This window comes from Anser anser (genome assembly GCF_964211835.1).
Source record: "Anser anser genome assembly, chromosome: 1".
NCBI classification, from domain to species: domain Eukaryota; kingdom Metazoa; phylum Chordata; class Aves; order Anseriformes; family Anatidae; genus Anser; species Anser anser.
Genome location: NC_139720.1, coordinates 201,673,452 through 201,686,503, shown reverse-complemented (window position 1 = coordinate 201,686,503; position 13,052 = coordinate 201,673,452). Strand labels below are relative to the sequence as shown.

The window sequence follows — 13,052 nt, the reverse complement described above, 5'->3', positions numbered from 1 at the left end:
TTCCCATTGCAGCGTATCATTGGGATACCTCTGACTGGATGCCAAGCGCTCGTTTATCCGACATCGAAGAAGTGCCCAATTTTGAGACGGCAGATGGAGGCTCGGCTCACCATGGCAGCACCAGAGAGCTGGAAACAGATTACTACCTTGGTGGCTACGACATCGACAGCGACTACCCTCCCCCTCATGAAGAGGAGTTCATGAGCCAGGACCAGTTACCACCTCCTCTTCCAGAGGATTATCCAGACCAATATGAAACCCTTCCGCCCTCGCAGCCGGTCTCAATGGCAAGTACGCTCAGCCCCGACTGTAGGCGACGGCCGCACTTCCACCCCAGCCAATACCTCCCTCCTCACCAGTTCCCCCATGAGACAGACACTGCAGGGGCTCAGACTGGGAACGAATTTAGTACTTTTGCTGTTGGCCCAAGCCAGAACACAGAAAACGTTAGTGCAGGTAAGATGCCCTTATCCTTGCACAACTCCCTAGATGCCTCCTCTTCTGACGTCTCAGCCAGCTGCGGCTTTGATGACTCTGAAGTAGCCATGAGTGACTATGAAAGCGTGGAGGAACTCAACCTAGAAAATGTTCACATTCCATTTGTGGAGACCCAGCATCAGACACAAGTGTAAAGGAAGCTCCATTCTTCTTCTTCTTCTTCTTCTTCTGTTTTTTCTTTTTTTTTTTTTTTGTCATTTGGTCCAATTAATAGTATAAATATTGAGAAGAAATTTTGCTGAAGGTGTATCTATATATATTGGGCAATGCAAAAATACAGTATAACCCATTATTAACTTGTTCAGAAATGATACTGTATGTGCAGACACGAAGAGACCAATTGCGTTAAGTATTACACATCACAAAATTGTTACAGACAATCTGGAGAGTATGTACCTTCTATTTATTACCAAGAGTAAAACTGAGCATTTGAGGAAGGGGGAAACGATCTCATTGCTAAATAAATTCCTTCTCTCCCTCCCACCATCACCCAGGGTTGGGGTTTGTGGTTTTTTTTGGTATTGTATTATTAAAAGTGTTACAGTGTTATGATCTCCCTACAGTATTAAAGAACTGGTATGGATCATTCCAAGATGCAATACTGCATGAAATATTATGTGAGCAAAAGAGTGAAAGCAATTGATTGCTGAGGCTGCTATGTACAACATGTCAGATGGCTTAAAAATCAACATTTACAAATTGATGTATCAAAGGCAAGCTACCAGTCATTTGTCCATAAATATTTATCTACCCTTTTGTTTGTTACATAGCATTTCATTCTACTTTGTGTACATATATCACAACATATATACAACAACATATATACAGCCTATATTTACTCTAAGTTGGCCTGCTTTGGTTGCCGTGTTTTAACACCTGATGTCAGATGCGTGTGTACAACTTCACCTGTGAGAACTTCTAGCAATGTCAGAGTCTGGTTCAGTACCGGCCCGGTTCTGCCTCAGACGTGTACCTACAGCTTCCCTTGACTTCTGTATGCAGCATGAACATGGATCTGAAAACATCTGGCAAACCTAAGTATCTATGTAGTGTGGCTGATTTTTTTGAAATTCCTTGCTTGGGCAATCACCTCTTTAACAGCAGTCATCATGCTACAATTATTGCAGTAAAATTAGTTGCAATTAAGTTGCATAAAACATTGCTATAATCATATATAATGTTAGTTTAACATCATTTGGCAAATGTCCATCCTTAGAGTTTATGGGATGAGCTGTCAGCTGCTGTAAACTGACTCAGTCGGTGGAACTGCACGGATGGGCCAAGGCCAGAGATCTGGTTTTAGATTTTCTGTCGGATGTGTGTGTGATTTCGTAGGATTTGAGGACTTCCGAAGGTTGTTTGCAGACTTTAGGATATCATGGAATGAGGAAAACCACGGCATCAACTATGCTCTTATGCTTCCCTCATCCTCATTGGAGTAAATGACCTTTCACAGTGATTGGCCCGAGCAGCTAAGTGCAATATGGAAATACGGCATTTTCACTCAATGTATTAAAGCAGAATACATGTACCCATTGCTCAGTGCTATGAAAATGTTTCTACCACCTCATTTTATAGCATCTTTATACCTTATCAATGAATGTGAGTCTGTAGTCTGCATTACTGCTGGGGTTTCATCCATTCCTGCCATGGCATAATTCAGTCATTTTGAAAAGCTATTGAATACGTCATTGTTATTAATGAGTAGATTCATTAACAGGTTTCCTATGCTGCTTTCCATATCCTGTCTCATGGTCAAACATGTTAACTGAATAGGTTCATCAGTTGTATTCCCGGGCGTGTGCTTGACTGATTTGAGCTTTGCCCAAAATTAAGTTGTTGTCCATTTCTTGACATACAAAAAGTGTTCATTCACAGATTACCCCCAACACGAAGAAATTATTAATAGAATATAATTGAAATAATTGCAGCTTGTAACACTTTTAATAAAACGGGATTTCTAAAATTCTCAGAGTAGGTACAATATGCAGCAGTTCTTCATTAGAAAACAGCTCATTTATACAAGTACATGAAAAATTGAGTGAACTTCTGGAAATACCATATACTGCACATACAAGTATTATCAAGTACTTGTCCACAAGTAGTTCCTGTCCACTGAATTTATGAATGTCACTTGGTCTTCTCAAAGTAAACATGCTTCTGTAACAGTGATATATTCTGAATGTGCACACAGTACGTTTCAACTCCCTTTCCCTGCTATTCTCCCTGTGTTTTCAAGAAAAAAATAGTAATGGAAATTTGTATCGCGATTGCAAGGAACTGAGGGATTTGCCAATAAACCATGAAGTGGTTTGGCAAGCCTTGAGGCACAGACAGAGGATGATTTGCATAGTTCATGAAGTCTGTGTTGCAAGAAATGAGATGCAAGGATTAGATTGATGTCTCTTCAAGATTAGGTACAACTGAGTTAGAAAAGCAAAGCTGCAAGCTTAGCTGCTATGAAGCAATTTTAAAGCTGGTATGACTTTCTGAGAATGTGATAGTCTCTTAGCATCTAGTTGTAGTTTACATGGGGTTTGCTCCTACTCAGTTTTGGTGTGAGACATTTTTATCTATTATGCAATTACTTCTGTTTTAGTCCCCAGCTAGTTATGAAGTGTACTTGTCATCTTCTTTTCTGTAGCGAAAAATCTTGAGTAAGCCTGAGACTCTGATATCAAAACTTTACTGGGACATATCAGAAGTGTCACAAGGGAGAACACCACTGGAGCCTAGCAATTGCCATACAAAAAAAGATCGATGTTTCTTACCAAGCTTGTTGCCTCAGTAATATCTTGTTGGTAGTGAATTTTACTAGTAAAATATGCATAAATACAATGTATAGTACCTTTTCTGTTTTGATGTTGTTGCCATTTCATTTCACTGAATGCCTACAAACTAAAGTGCTGTGGGGAAGGTGCCAAGGATCACCGTTCAGCCTTCTCTGTCCCACTCATTTCTATACCTCAGTATCTCCTCCCCTCCAAATCAAATGAGCCTAATCTATTTTTTCCATCTCAAACAAATGCCCCTCTGTGGATATTGGTACTGATGTGGCCTTTCTGGTTTTGTTCTGGCCTTTTTGGATAGTGATAAGAACCTGAATGCAGATCTCAAGGTGAAATACCTCTTAGGGAGTAAGATTTTTGTATTAACATCCTCTTGTTAATCCATACTATTTTCTTTTTAATTACTGCTCTACGTGGACAAGCCCTAATTTTCTAAGCTGGAAGATAACAACACATGCACAACCTGATGTAAGAATTAGTGTTTACGTTATTCCATCCAACATTTAATTCTTTTTCTGCCATATGGTGATTTTTATGTTGCTGCTCCTGCCATTGCCAGCTCCCTAGTTTTGTTAGAGCTGATCTGGTTGGCCTTGATCCTGCGTGTCTGTATTTCAACTCACATTCCTGTAGATGGCTCCACCACACAGTGTTTTCTTTCAGGATCTGCTGTAAGAGAGGTTTCATAGACTTAAATGCTTTGCACTATCAGTGAATTAATACCCTTAGGAACAAGACAGTTTTTGCTTTTTGTAAAGAAGCAAACCAAGAAATAAGCAACTTTTAAAAATTCAAATACCTGCTTGTGTCAAAAATCACTGACTTTACTGAGGGGTGTGTGTCTGAGTAAAAGGATGCGTGTTCTCTGTGTTTTGGTCCAAATGCCATACACACGGAGAGCCTTTTGATAATTCTGGCAGTGGGAAGAGCCTTAAAGTGACTGACATCATAATTTACGCTGCCGATACCACATTAAGTGGCCTTGTGCAAAAGGGAAAAACAGGCTTATGTACTTTTCTGAAATATGTTGATTATTTTGCCTTTGGGTTATAAACATCCTAAAAACAAAACAAACAAAACAAACCATAGTCCCAAAGGTACCGCATGTGATTGCTATCCTGACCCAGTATCTTATAGCTGGGCACAGAGCCCAAGGTGACACAAGGAGACACAACAGCACCTCCCTCCCACAGGGCCAAATGGACAGCCCTGCTAGAAGACCACCGTAAAGTTGCCTTCCTATCGGCTACTCCTATAGGAAACAGCATAGGAGGGCAACCAGGAAGATGTAGTAGAGATTCACTGCAGTGCTGTGATTTCAACACAGTCCAGAAATTTTCCTAAAGCTTGGTGATGTCCTTAATCCTGTGCTATCCCGTGGGTTTCTTTAGCCTGTAGAGCAGCACAAAGCTGGAAGGAGCCAAAGGCTTCTCGCTGCCTCTGTTTTCCTGATAGAAGAAAACTCTGTGCTCCAGCACGGGCTCTACCCCTCTGCATGTCCCACAGGCAAGTTAGATTTAGGTCTTTGGTATTTTTCTTCTCTTTTCTAAATTCTCTAGTATAGTCCGAAGTAGTGCTGGCCTTGGTGTATTGGTGCCCTCTTCAGTGAGAAACTCAGCCTGGACACAGCACGGTGAGGCAATGCACAATGCCGAAACGCTGGTTATTAGGGGGGGCAGCAGCCTGTTGTCTCTGAGAGCCAGACAGGTGGTAATCTTCAAGAATATGACATGAAAATTGTTGCTGTTGGCTCAATTTAACATCCATTGTAAAGAAACATATGGGCAGGACAGGAAAAATGGTTAAAAATATGGCTGTACTCCTCATCAAGCTCCTGTTTGAAAAGCTAAAGGAATGCTATAGTGCATCCTTATAGCTGGTAATAACTGCATACACAGGAGAATTGAAGATGCCCTGGACCAGTTCTGCTACACTTCATTCGGAAAGGTTGCATGCTTAATAATGGAGAAAAAAAAAAAAAAAAAAGCAATTTAAAGCCAGTAGTGAAAGTACATTTATGCTTGGTTGGTATTTTGGGGGATCTATTAACTGAATAATAATAGATATTTCATATGTTTCCAAAGAGAGAGCTACATCTTAAAGTTCATCTTCTGATCATTTACCATCATTTGCCATGCAGTAAAACTGTGCTTTTTGCATCTCTGTCCCTCTCCATACACTAAACTGTGAATAGAGCCTTAGAAATTTAGAGTATTGCCCATTATCCATGGCCTTTAGCCTGTGTTTCATAAACTTGACATTTAACATCTCCATGACCAGAAGGAGCATTCAGTTAGTAAATCAGCTGCATCATCACAGGGATGGATGGATGGGGAGGAAATGAAATTAAATTCATTTCATTATGTAATAATGAAAAGCAATAACTACAAGTATGTCGTATTACACAAAGGCCATAAGTAATCTTTACCATTGTTAAGAGTGCACTTGAACTGTATTGTGGAAAGAGATTGGAGCCCTCAGAACTGTAGCATTCTTCTGTCGTAGGAGTACCTGAATCGCTGTTATTTAACAATGCAATGAGCCCATGCTGCCGCTTTTCAGGAAGTGACAAAGATATTTAGGAATGAAAGCAGTTCTCTTTAAAGCACTGTATCGGAAAAGATTGTCTTGTAAATTTTACCTGTCGCAAGCAGGCTGGTTTGTAAAAGATGTATGTTTTGGTGTTTAAAAAGAAGTTTATAAAATAATGTATATAACGGTTTCAAATTACCAGGCTTTTGTAGATATTTGATGCCAATCAGGTCGCTTTAATTTTCTTTTTGTTTGTCTGTTTGTTTGGTATAATTCTAAAGGGTCATCAAAGTTGGTTTTAACAGCAAAAAAAAGTTTTAGATTTGAAAACTGGTACTTTTTAATCATTTCAAAATGTACTGTAACTTTTCTTTTGGTTCTGCTCTTTTTGTTTAACTTTTTCTGTTTTTAAGAAGATGTTTTTTATTGACTTTTTTTAAATGAATGTGTTTTGCACAAAAAAAAAAAAACAACCCTAGAGATATGAGTTTTATGCCATTTCAAGTAGTTATTAAGAGATGTCATATCTCCAATGACAACAGATTAAACCTTATGCAAAAGGGAAGGTTTATCACTTTGAGTGGGTATAGTCCCTCATCCGAAAACTAATTGTTCCTTCATAATTGCTGTTGGCAGTATTGTCTTGTGTTCTTTTGCTATAAAAACAAAACAAAACAAAAAAGTGTACAGGTTTGTAACTGCCAAAATTTGCTAAAGTTGATGGTTAAAACAAGTTTTCCAAGTAAACAAAAAGAAAAGCCCAGCTGTGTTGATTATTTCTTGGTTTTTCTCCTACTTTCAAAGGAGGGAACAAGATAAGACATCAATTCTGCAAGGAATGTAACATTTCATGACCTCAGTGTGTGCAGTCTTGCAGAAAATACTACTTTTTTGGACTCTTCAAATTCATTTCATTATTACATGGCAATTCCTCCATAGGGGGCCCTGCTCACACTGCAGAGCTCTTGCCAAGAGTTGCTTGGCTGGTGTGTGGACACTAATGTGGTTACCTAATTAAAATCACAACCTTAAATGATGCAAAGGGTATCAACACATCATGTAGCCATCTAGGCATTAAGCTCCATCAACTGAGCCAAGTTCAGGGGCAATTCAGCTGTTCTGGGTTAGCTGCTTAGCAGGGGAATGAGGGATGGGTGCTTGGAGGTGGTGTGTAAAGCAGCAGCCTGCTCTGCAGTGGAGAAGGACAGGTTTGCTTCCTGCCATGGGCATCTCTGTCCTCTAGCGTCATGGCACCAGCAGCTGGGACCAGCTGGGACAAATTCAGGTAGGAAGTCTCAGGTATGCACACACTGCCCCAGACAGAGCCCTTATTGTGCTAGGCACAATACCCAGTCTGCTGTGGGGTTGCATTCAGGGATGAACTCCGTCTACGTCTCCTTGAACACGTCTGATCCACCCCACAGCCCAGTGCAGAAAGAAGAGACATTCCCTCCAGGGCTCTTTGAGTGCCCTGCCATGATGCAGCCAGGAGCACGCCTTGCACTACCAAGGAGGAGGGATGCTGCTTGCAGTGTGGTATCCCATTAAAACGTGAGACTCAGAGCAGTGTTTTAACTAAGCCCACCAGCCAAGGCACAAATACCCCAACATTCAACATTCAACATTCCTGAAACAGGACTTAAACTGTGGAAAGGCAGAATACCAAGTCAACATTAAAAATCTCTCTTCCCCTGAGAATAACAAGATTTTTCCAAGAATGGACAAGTAAGCCAGTTTCCTATTTATTTCACTGTTTTTATATTCCCTGCTCGTAGAGGAGCTGTTCTGCTTTCCTACATTTCCCAGCAGATTTTGACTCAACCTCAGTGAAACATTCATGGCAGTGGAAGTAGTGACAGAGGTCAGCGAAGCTCACTGGCATAGTGAGATGGAGCAGAGAAGTGGACAGGGAAGACTAGTTTGGAGAACATTCAGGATGAAACGATTTAAAATTCCTGCCTCAATTTAATGTCCAGAGCTAGAGAACGACATCAGTGTTTCTTTTAGGATGGAAAAGATGAGAACTGAGATGGCAAAGAGGCCAAAGCTCACGCAAGTGTCCTGTCAAAAAGGAATTGCCACCACTGGCTGTCCCCTTAACTCGCGCCAACAACACACTACTTCTTCCTGCCATGTGTTATAGTAACAGGTTGTGCAAACTTGCAGCATATCCAGGTGAACATGGTGGAAACCAGCTTCCCCCATTAACACAGCCAGTGCTGCCAGCAAATAAAATGTCACCCAGCAGCAGAAGTGGTGTCTAAATGTTAGGAGGTAAAATCTAATGGGAAAAAAATGGAAAGAAGCAGGTGCTAAAAACACAGCTCTGGTGATTTCAGTGGACCCAGAGTTTTATCAGAAGAATCTTCTCTTTTATTTCCACAGAAATATCTGTAATGCAAAACAGCATGGAAAGCAGGGCTGGCATTTCCAGCCCTTCAGAAACAATTAGGAGTTGCCACAGTTCTCTAGGGATCGCTCATCTGGAAATGAAGAGGAGAGTCCTTCCTATCTGCAAACTTACTGAGCATCTCAATTTTCAGATCAAAGACCTTTCCCTGCTGGTAACATCCTTTCTGCTTCCCCTTCTCATGCTACTTGCCCCCAGTCTTATCACTCAATGGGAAAAAGTCAGTGCAATGACTTTGACTTTCTCTCGAGTTCAGAGAAAGCAATTTAGAAGCCCCCTGCCTCTTTTCAGCCGGCAATCATATGTTACAGGGAAGAAAGCCTTTTCCAAAGGGCACACCAGCCTGCTGGAGGAAAGGCTCCTGGCTGTAGAAACATACCCGGTTCCATGCAAGAGGAGGCAAGGAAAATGTAACAGCAGTTTTTTTTCTCTTTTAGTTTAATTCTTTCAGGTGTATGTTCTCCCTAGAATACCTCTCTGCAGCACACCTCGCCTGAGCTCCCGCCAGAGCCGAAGGACAGCAGCAGGCACCTCCTGCAAGAGATGTGCTCTGGTGCAAGCCATGGTAAATCCACTGAGCTCTGTGGACACAACTGCTCTGAAGCTGTTGCCTAAGGAAGAGAAAAACTACAAAGAAGCCGCACAGAAGCTGATTCCCACTGTCCCACTTGGCTGTTTCTTGGCTTGCTCAGACATGTCATGAATTGCTCTCAAGGGAATAAATGCTGCTGTAAACTGGCCAAGCAGAGAAAGCAGTTGCCTGCCACGGCCTATTGATCAGTTACATGGGAGTGTTTGCAGGGACACTTGTGTGGACAATAACAAAGAGAAAAAGAGAACAAACTTTTTTTATTCAAGTCACTTTAAGTGATTTATTTAAAATATATACATACATATAGAAGATTATATAAATTAATTAAACACAAAGTTATAAGGTGATCATGTCTTTAAAAAAAAAAAAAGGATTCGAGTAGCACTAGTAATTCAACCTTACTACAGACGAAAGGTGACGTGCTGATTTTATTAAGTCCATTAGGTCACTCCTGTTGTCTTCAGTGTGCCTCTGACTTCACTGGGTCTCCCTGAGAATGGGATGTTTGCAACACGGAGAAGAGAAGCAGGAAGGATTTCTCCTGGAAATTGTTTGTTAGGGAAATTGAAATACCCTTGTTCAAGGTAGATGTGAACTGACAGGTTGCAAGGAGACCAAGTGCCTGCCATTCCCCATCCCTCTTTGAGCAAAGCAAGGCTAACAGTTTCTGTGCATCTTTTGGTCAAAGACTAATACCCAGAGCACAAGGGCTTGCTGCCTGCAGGTTTTCCAGCAAAAAACCTGTGCCTTGTGTTTCCTTCCCCACAAAGAACAAATGCAGTCATAGGGTGAGGGTTCCTCGCATATCTCCGGTGTTGGCATTTCCGTTTGAGCCAGCCATCCTTGGCTTCTTTACATTCAGTGAAGGGATCTAGGCACTTCAGGATGCAAAGTCATCTAATCCTTTGTTAATGTCTACTTTAGAAGGACAACAGCTGAGAAGAGCTCATGTGTCTTCAGCGGCAGTTAAGGATTCCAGATGACAGCCTCAGCCACGAACTTCTATCTTGGATCCTATGGATTCCACATTCAGTGCATGTTTTGCGTTTGGGAATTGTTCATGTAAATTGTTTTAAGCATCTTTACTCATATGAGTGAGAGAGATTAGCAAACCAGACAGAGGCCAGGAGAGCCATTGAAATGGTTGGGGCATATGACATATGGGGAAAATTTAAGGGACACAACTTATTTGGTTCTGTGATTCTATTTCTGTGCTTTCTGTCCTAAGAAATAAAATGTTTTCTATTCAGCTGAAATCCATCTGTTGCCATGTATAAAAGTTATTTGCCTTTTATGAATTACAGTAAACCTAAATCTTATTTAGTAGGTCCTCAGGAAAAAATACCTTTATTATCTCTGCTTACTGTTCAGTTCTAATAGTACTAATTGATGCAAACCTCAAAATCACATTACTCTATGAAATATGTATATATATTCCTAAAGAAAGAAGACAAAGATCTGATTAAGATCTAGTTGCAAAGTTTCTGCTAACAGATGCTGTCTTAATATTGTCCCTATTGAATACATCCACACATAGCCTGATGTAGCCAACAATACTCGAGCTGAACACCAGTACACCTGGGCAGTCAGGGAAACCCACTTAGGGCACAGGATTTATTAGGTTAACCAGTAGCCCACTTTTTCCTCCCTCCCTCTTTAATAAAACTGGAAGCCTTTAGGAATATTGCTTTTTCCAGAGGCCTACAGCTGTGAACCATGCAGTATGGGCTCCTGGACAGACATTCACTACAGCAATCTCATCCTCCTAGAGCAGGAAAAAAGCTGGAGCTCCTCCACCTATGAGGAAAAGCATCTGCACAAACCTCTGCTGGTGTAACTGCAAGGAATGGGATGCTTAGGTACTCACAGAGCTGGTGCTGATATTTACATAAGAAGCAGTGGAGATCCTGGATCAGGAAGTCCTAGATCAGCACACTAGGTCCTGATCTATGAAGAATCTAAGTCAAAACAGCAAGGCTGGAGGCATCCAAGCTTTTTTTTCCGGACAAGCTAAAGACTATGCTCTTTATCCTTTCTGTGAACATCCATTAGCTAAAATGGGTGAGCTCTGCTATGGCAAGAGGATGCGAGCTTACTCTGTCCTTCCAAAGATGAAGGATTTATTCAGAAAACAGCAGGACCACATCCAGGAGGACTGCAGTGCTGTGAGATCTCATGTAAATACAATACTGTAATATTGCTAAGTGCCAAGCTTCATCTGTCTTATAAAGACTTCTCATTTTGGAAAGTGGCATCATTTTTTCCCTGGGCCAGAAGTGAGGATATTTACATTTCTTTGATTCTCGTTAGTTAGTAATAAATCAGAGCCATGTCACTAAAATAAATAAATAAATAAATAAAAGCCTTGTGAATAATAGCAAACTGAAATAACTTAAATAACTTGAGAAGAACATAATCATTTGATTTTAAAAGTACTTGAAGGCCTGCTCAGCCAGAGTGTTGGATACTGCCATTTGATCACCTTCTTCAAAAGAAGCTTGGTGACCGCAGTACAGCCTCCTCCCACCATCACTCAGGTTATTCCTTCAGGCTGCCTGTAGCTGGGTGCAGGGCAGCGCTCCCCAGGTAAGAGTCTGGAGAACACAGAGACCTGAATTGCTTCAGCTGGTGATACTAAAGAGGTTGGTGCTTGCAAAGCAGCCTCTACTTAGAGGATTTTGCTTAATTTAATTCACTGCCAATTAACACAAAATTTGGTTACTCATTTGGGTAGCAAGGAAAAAAAAAAAAAAAAAGAGAGAGAGAAAAACATAACCAAATAAACAAAATGCTAGGGAACCATTTCTCTCACAAGCTACAGTCCCCAGGCATGTCCTTACCCCAGTGTGGGTGGCCCATGACCGCAGTCCCCCCGAGGTTCCTTCTCTGGCATGGAGTGCCTCTTTCCAAGAGCATCCCCAGCCATGTCCCCAGCAATGCCTCCATCCACATGTCTCCTCATGCATCTCTTCCCATGTTGCTTGACCCTTGCAGCTAACACTTTTCCTTAAATATCTTTGAGCACAAAGTGTGGGCAGCCAGTATGTTGCTTGCATCATTTTGGGGGCTGGACAGAACCAGCTGTGTCCAGCAGGGGACAGTCCCTGACCTCCTCCCACACAGGTCACCCCCAAACCTCCATGCTACCAGAACCCTGCAATTTATGATCAACACGGTGCCCTCATTGCCTTGTGTGCTCTCTTGATCCCCTAGTCACTGTCCCAGCTGCACGGATAAACTTTAGTTTTGCTTTTTGCTCTTTCCCCTGAGATCCTGTATTTTCTACCTTCCACCATGATAAGAAAGCTTCCCATTATCTTCTGCAACAATTGCCATATATTGCCTTAAAACAGGCAGGCCAGGCTAAGAGCTGAGACATTTGCCACAGCTTGCCTCAGCTTTTACAGCCCTACAGGGTGCTGTGCTGCCTCTGAGCAAAGCTTCCGAGCCCTCACTACTCTGGTGAGTAACCTGGTACCTCCGGTATCAACATCTCTTTCCTTCAGGCTGGTGTCGTCTTTGCTAGCACTGTAAGTATCTCTTCCTTGAGAACTGCAAGCTCAATAGCTGCCTAAATTTATTTCAATTCAGAAGTTATACCAAACACCCTTACTCTTGAGAAGACAGTAGAACGAACCTTCAAAATGCATAGACCCTTTGAGAGCAGACTGCAGACCTGTGCAGAGTCACAGAGTCTGGTTATCGTTGCACTGTATGTTTCAACATAAAGGAAGAGAAGTAAACTCAATGCCCTTTGACTGTCTTGTCCTCAAGGACTCACTCTTGGTCTAGAGTCATTTACTTGACTAGTTTGCCATGAACTATAGTGGGAGTTTAGGCACCTGGGTGACTCACAGACACCTACGTTTGGATTAACATTATGGTGCAACTCAGCTGCTTACTCCAGTGTCATTTCAGATGACAGCTATCTCACCTAGTCTCTGGTATAGAAGGACAGACATTTACAGATTCTGTGCTTGCCAGTCACGTGCACGTGTCTCAGGCTTAGATGAGTGCGTGCTCAGTTGCCTGTATTCAGGCAACTGATTCAGCCCAACTCCTTAAAAATCTTCTTTCCCAGATCCCTCCTACTCCTCTCCTGCTGAAAGGAGAATTGAGTGGCAGTCTGTTCAAATGGCAGTGCTGCTGGGCTGCAGGTGCACGGTATTAAAGACCACAATCATCTTTTTGCTTTCCTTCTTCTCTGCAATATCCATAACTCACATGGACT

The 13,052-nt window shown here is 41.7% G+C and overlaps 1 protein-coding gene and 1 long non-coding RNA gene across 23 annotated transcripts in view; one reads left to right on the top strand and one right to left on the bottom strand.

Moving 5' to 3' along the window:
- FAT3 (FAT atypical cadherin 3) overlaps window positions 1–6,582 on the top strand; it is a 419,605-nt gene extending 413,023 nt beyond the window's left edge. For all 22 annotated transcript variants that reach the window (XM_083840085.1, XM_083840082.1, XM_083840081.1 and 19 more), the window contains one exon: window positions 13–6,582. In XM_083840085.1, coding sequence (XP_083696211.1) covers window positions 13–632 — 620 coding nt within the window. In that variant the 3' untranslated portion in view covers window positions 633–6,582. The remainder of the gene's footprint in view (window positions 1–12) is intronic.
- On the bottom strand, window positions 3,148–12,188 carry LOC310901143. Its single transcript, XR_014585627.1, has 2 exons — window positions 11,662–12,188; window positions 3,148–9,835 (listed from the first exon to the last, which is right to left on the bottom strand). It is a non-coding gene; the product is annotated as an uncharacterized lncRNA (long non-coding RNA).
- Between the last annotated feature and the right edge of the window lie 864 nt (window positions 12,189–13,052).